The sequence below is a fragment of the Octopus bimaculoides genome, chromosome 22 (assembly GCF_001194135.2).
Source record: "Octopus bimaculoides isolate UCB-OBI-ISO-001 chromosome 22, ASM119413v2, whole genome shotgun sequence".
NCBI classification, from domain to species: Eukaryota; Metazoa; Mollusca; class Cephalopoda; order Octopoda; family Octopodidae; genus Octopus; species Octopus bimaculoides.
In genome coordinates, this window is record NC_069002.1 from 23,331,367 (window position 1) to 23,338,131 (window position 6,765).

At 36.1% G+C, this 6,765-nt stretch overlaps 2 protein-coding genes across 2 annotated transcripts in view; one reads left to right on the forward strand and one right to left on the reverse strand.

Moving 5' to 3' along the window:
- Nucleotides 1–6,765, forward strand: part of LOC106872929 (phosphatidylinositide phosphatase SAC2) — a 701,722-nt gene that overhangs the window by 65,260 nt on the left and 629,697 nt on the right. The window lies entirely within an intron of this gene.
- Nucleotides 1–6,765, reverse strand: part of LOC106878212 (carbonic anhydrase 1) — a 58,624-nt gene that overhangs the window by 26,122 nt on the left and 25,737 nt on the right. Inside the window, exon 3 of the mRNA XM_014927358.2 lies at nucleotides 3,919–4,092. Coding sequence (XP_014782844.1) covers nucleotides 3,919–4,092 — 174 coding nt within the window. The remainder of the gene's footprint in view (nucleotides 1–3,918; nucleotides 4,093–6,765) is intronic.

Consider the following 6,765-nt stretch of genomic DNA (forward strand, 5'->3'; position numbering starts at 1 on the left):
ATATATATATATATATATATATATATATAAAAACAAATAGTAAATGAGTATATGCATATATACGTACAGGTATGTGCATACCGACATCCACCTGTATGTATAGGTGCATATCTGGGTACAAGACATTGCAAACAAACGTAGACGAGAAAACACAAGCCACATAGAGAACATTCTACTTCATCAGCGACGCATCGTTAAAACGGCTCATCCCATATATATCTGTATGTGCATGGTGGGGGAGGTAGTGCCATATGTTACATTTTCAATCATACAGACGCCAGTTTTCCTTGAATGCCAAGCAATAGCTCACAGTTTGGTGACAGAAATCGGTCAGTTTCATTCATGGACAGTTTGATATATTAAGTTAAGGTGGTGTGTGCGGGGGAGGAGGGCAGGAGAGAATTTGGTGATTGTTAAGGATAGAAATAAAGAAATAATATCTAGGAGATGAGAATAGAAACAGAAATGGTGGGTGATTAGAGAAAGAGGGGGGAATGAGAGAGAGAAGAGGAAGGAGGAGAAGAAGAGTGAGAAGAAAGGAAGAAAATGAAAAATAAAAAGTTGATAAATAAAATGAAGAAAATGACAAATAGATAACAACGAACAAGAGGGAGAAGAAAATGATGATGATGATGATGAGGGAGAAGAATAAGATGATAGTGAGGGGGAGGAGGAAGAGAAGGAGGGGAAGAGGGTGAAATGAGAGAAGAAGAAGAAAAAGACAGGAAAAGAAGAGGAAGAAGAAGATGAAAAACAAAGAAGAAAAAATAAAGAGGGGCTGAAGAAGGAAAAGAGGGAGTGGAAGATGTAAAACGATGAAGAAGAAATGATAAAAGAAAGAAGAGGAGGTAGAAGAGGAAAAGGAGAGAAATAAAGAAGAAAAAGTAAAAGAAGAAAAGGGGGAAGAAGAAGAGGTGGGGGTAAGAAGTGTAAGTGGTTGCTAAATGACAACAGGAAGCCTCCTGTATAATTAAACAGTTTAATTGTTAGGCCATGCTAATTGTTCCATCTCAGATATATCAGTTTATTTTGTTCAATCAATGGATCGAGTTGTGAAATTCTTCAGCAGTCTGTCCATTTATTTACTCATCAAAGAATGGTGGTAATTTTATTTATTTTTTATTCACCTTAAAAACTATCAAAATACTTGCTTTACCAAAATAATTCCAGATATCAACAAGCTTCTGTCCTACTAATGACATCATCATCATCATTGTCATTTAACGTCCACTCTCCATGCTGGCATGGGTTGGATGGTTTGACTGAGGACTGGCAAGCTAGGAGGCTGCACCAAGCTCCAATCTGATTTGGCTAGGTTTCTACAGCTGGATGCCCTTCCTAATGCCAACCACTCTGAGAATGTAGTGTGTGCTTTTTACATGCCATTGACACGAGTGCCAGTCAGGCGGCACTGGCATCGGTCATGCTCAAATGGTGCTTTTTTATCTTACTAAACCAATCTATTAGTATAAATATGCTTTCTTTGTATTTTGACGTGTGTGTGTGTGTGTGTGTGTGTGTGTAAATATAATTTTGGTGATGCAAGCAAAGACAATTGAACTCGAAAACATGTGTATGCCTCTGTATTCTTTTCTTTGTTTGACTGTGGCCATGCTTGACTGTGTCATTTGACTGTGGCCATGCTTGAGCACCGCCTTGGAAGGTTAAAACCTTCCAATGAATCAAGCCCAGGACTTATTTTTCTTGAACCTGGTACTTATTTTATCGGTCTCTTTTTACTGAACCGCTGAGTTATGGTGATGTAAACACACCAACACTGGTTGTTCAGCAGTGGTGGTTGTGGGGACAAACAAAGACATAAAGACATGCACACATAGATATATACATATTTATATATATATATATATAGATATATACATATTTATATAAAGACACGCATACATAGATATATACATATTTATATACTCTCTGAGTGGTTGGCGTTAGGAGGGGCATCCAGCTGTAGAAACTCTGCCAAATTTAGATTGGAGCCTGGTGTTGCCATCCGGTTTCACCAGTCCTCAGTCAAGTCCTCCGACCCATGCTAGCATGGAAAGCGGACGTTAAACGATGATGATGATGATGATATACATATTTATAATCCACTCAGAATGCTTTGATCAGCCTGAGGAAGATGGAAACAAAAAGAAGCCTAATATATGTATATGTGTGTGTATGCGGATGCACATATGAATGTAGTCTGTGTGTGTGCGTATATGATAGTGTGAGTGAGCTTGTATTTCTGCTCATTGTCAAAGGTGTTTGCTGATTGCAAACAAATGCTTTGCTGTTCATACAGGTGAAGTCCTCTGCTTCCAGTCAGGTGGAAAAGCATGTCAAGGCTTCTTGACATCTGGTTCCATCTTTGTAAACAAAAAGTTCATTCACACAGTGTTGTTTGTTTCCAGTTCTTCACGTAAGCACGTCTGGGTTGTTTGTTGTTTGATAAACTTGAAGGTTATTACCTTGTTTGGAAACAGATGTGGGGATGGGGGTAGTGTCAGGAAGAGAATCTGACCATAGAAAGTTCTGCCCCAACTTATTCTTGTCTGACCAGTGGATATACAACAGAGGAGATATAATATGGGTATATGCTAAGATGATGATGAGGTGGAAGTGGTGATGATGATGAAGAAATTATGTGACTAAAAAGTCATGAAACCAATGAGCATACCACTGAATTAAAGCAATTGTCCTTTAACTCAGATCTGTTAAAGAAACCATTTTGAGAAATATGATATTGAAGCCTTTATTACAAAATGTTGTTTCTTTGTCATAGAAATATTACTTGTTGAACTGGATTATTTTCTTCATTTCCATATAATTTGGTTTGTTTTCTTTTGTTTTCCCACTGGGGTACAGTATTGCAAAACTAACAGAACAATCTTTAAATTTACAGTGTTTCCACTGCTTGCACACCAGTCAATAATCCCTATCTCTATTTGTGGTAATGTTATGCATGAAAATATTTAGATTTCATACATGAAAGTGGTGGACTTTAGGATGTCTTTTCTTTTATTTGTAACAAAGTCAAGTTTTATGTTGCTGACAATAAAAGAAACTTTTTTTCACATGAAAAGGACCAGCTTGGTATGTCTGTAACAAACTAAAAGATGTGTGCCAAACATGCTGTATTGTCTCTCTCTGTTTTTTTTTTACTGTTGCTTCTATAATGGCCTCCGTTCCTCAGAGTGAACTAGCTCCTTACCCCCTCTCCATTCAGGCACCTCTGATCCACTCATTTTTTCATCTCTCGTCACTCTCAGTACATCAAACCGTCTTCATTCTCACATTATGCTAAATCCTTTCTTCCCAGAACATTTTCCCTCTGCAATCAACTCCCTTTTTGTGTTTTTGACGTATGTTTTGCTCTGTAATAGTTTAAAGGAAACATTAACACAATCAACATCTCTGGTCTCAAGAGGTCAATTGAAATCAAGGGCACTGCCCTTTCCTCCAGGTACAAACAAAAAGAAAAACAAAAAAAAAAAGACACTAAAAAATCCCTGAGTGTTCAGCCCTGAGTGATCAGCCTTGCTAAACAATAACAATACCAAACTCATGGTTTTAATGTTTGCAATGAGATTCTTTAGCCATGTGGTCATCATTCACTGACCTCTAATGGAGACACTACATTGGGGTACAGCCACAAAATAGAAAATTGAACAATGACAAGTTAAGGTTTGGAGGAATTGGTTTTGTTGCATTTGAGATTCTGTGACCTCTGATTGTCAGAGATCTTTCAAATTCTCAAATGCAACATAATGAAGAGTAAAAAAACAATTGAAACCAAAAGTTCCATAGAATAGACCAATTCTGCAAACCATTTCTGCAGAGTATGTTGTCCTGGAAACCAAAACAAACCCTTAGATAAGGATAAAGTTGTTGATAAAAGAGGAAACTTTTCAACCAAATTACCTGTTCTGCCATCATTGAATGCTATCATCTGACCTTTCGGATGATGTGGGTTATACCAAATGATAATTTCCTTTAAGTCCGGATCATAGACTGTGTCATCGGTTATAATATCAATTGGAGACTGGTGATTCCCTGCAGCACAGATATTATAATTTGCATGCCATGTGTGAATGCCTGAAAAATATGTAACAGCCCATTGAATTTATCATCATCGTTACTATAATTGTTATCATTATTAATATTATTTCAATTGTAGGTACAGGGCTGAAATTTTTGTGGGGAGAGGTGGCGGGGTGGGGGTGACTTTATTAGAAAGAACAATTATTATTATTATTATTATCATCATCAAAGTGGCAAACTGGCAGAATTGTTAGTATGCCAAGCAAATTGCTTAGCAGTATTTCATCCGTCTTTACGTTCTGAGTTTAAATTCTGTTGAGGTCGACTTTGCCTTTCATCCTTTCAGGGTCAATAAGTTCAGTACCAGTGAAACACTGGGGTTGATGTAATCAACTAGTCCCTTCCCAACAAAATTTCAGGCTTTGTGCCTATAGTAGAAAGGATTATTATTATTATTATTATTATTATTATTATTATTATTATTATTATTATTATTATTATTATTATTATTATTATTATTATTATTATTATTATTATTATCATCATCATCATCATCATCATCATCAAGGCAGTGAGCTGGCAGAATTGGACAAGATACTTAGCAGCATTTCTCCCATTGCTACATTCTGAGTTCAAATTCTGTTAAAATTAACTTTGCCTTTCATCCTTTCGGGGTTGGTAAATTAAGTCAAGTGCTGGGGTCAATGTGATCGATTGTCCCCCTCCTCCAAAATTTCCAGCGTTGTGCCTTAAGTAGAAAGGAGTATTATTAATATTATTGTTGTTGTTGTTGCTGTTATTATTATTCTTATTAAGGTGACAAGTTGGCAGAATCGTTAACTGATTGGGCAGAATGTTTAGTGGCATTTTGAGTCTTTACAATCTGAGTTCAAATTCCACCAAATTCGACTTTGCCTTTCATCCTTTTGGGATCGATAAAATCAAGCACAGGGGTTGATTTAACCAACTTAACCCCTCCCCCAAAGCTGCTGTCTTTGTGCCAGAATTTGAAACCATTATTATTATTACTATTATTATTATTGATTAAGGCGGCATGCTGGCAGAAACGTTAGCACGCTGGGTGAAATGCTTAGCGGTATTTCATCTGCAGCTACATTCTAAGTTCAAATTCCACCAGGGTCAACTTTGCCTTTCATCCTTTTGGGGTCAATTGAATAAGCACCCGTTACACACTGGGGTCAATGTAATCAATTTAATCCCTTCCCCCAAATTTGAGGCCTTGTGCTTCCAGTAGAAAGGATGATTATTATTATTATCATTATTATTATTATTATCATTATTATTATTATTATTATCATTATTATTATTATTATTATTATTATTATTATTATCATTATTATTATTATTATTATTATTATTATTATTATCACGGCATCAAGCCAGCAGAATTGTTAGCATGCTGGGCAAAATTTTTAGGGGTATTTCATCTATCTTCACATTCTGAGTTCAAATTCTGCCGAAGTCAACTTTAGTGTTCATCGTTTGAGGGTCAATACAATAGGTACCAATTGAATGTTGGGGGTTAATGTAATCAACTTATCCCAACCACACAAAATTTTTGGCCTTGTGCCTCAAGTAGAAAGGATTAAAGGCAGGGAGCTGGCAGAATCATTAGCAAAATGCTTATCAGTTTTTCATCCATCTTTATGTTCTGAGTTCAAATACTGTTGAGGTTGATTTTTGTCTTTCATCACTTCAGGGTCGATAAAAATAAGTACTATTCAAGTTCTGGGGTCAATGCAGTCGAGTAATCTCCTTCTACAAATTTCAGGCCTGTAGTAGAAAAGATTATCAATTATAATCCTTTCAAATGCATATACACACCACACACATGTATATTTTTGATAGGTTTCTTTCAGTTTCCAGTTACCAAATCTACTTTCAAGGTTCTGGTCAGCCCAAGCCTATAGTTGAAGACACTTGCCCAAGGTTCTACACATGGGGACTGAATCTGAAAGCATGTGGTTGAGAATCAAACTTCTTACCACACAACCACACTTGCACTTATATACTAATTTCTCTCTCTCTCTCTCTCTCACACACACATACACACACACACACACACACACACACAAACACACACACACACATAACACTTTAATGCCATATTGCCTGAAGAAATGAACGCATGAACAAAGACCCACCTGATGTCCATGGATATTACAGACGACTGTAATCATCCCAGGTATGTGGACTATGGTCAGAAAAAACATTTGATTTGTGGAAATGTGCATAGCAATGCATTAAAATCTTTATAAACTCCATCCATGGATTATTATTATTATTATTATTATTATTATTATTATTATTATTATTATTATTATTATTACTACTACTACTACTATAAGGCCTGACTGTCCTTAATGTTTGCGTTTGTCGATTGTTTACTCTGTACATCCACTCTGTTGTTGTTTGTTCATTCGAAGCCCTAACTCACCACAAATTTTATATTTTTTAAATTTCTGGATGCCACCATCTTATGAAGTTTTGTCGTTGAAAGCACAAAATGGGGCAAAGTAAAACAGTTGACAACTGATGAGGAGTTATCTTCTTTTGGTCTTTTCTCCTGTACTTATCTCTCGTATGTTTACGTATTTTTTGCTTGTTGGTGATGTCCTGTACTTAATGTGTATTTTCTATTTATTCATAATTGAACTCCACACAACCTTGTCCACAATAATTTCTTATATATATATATATATATAT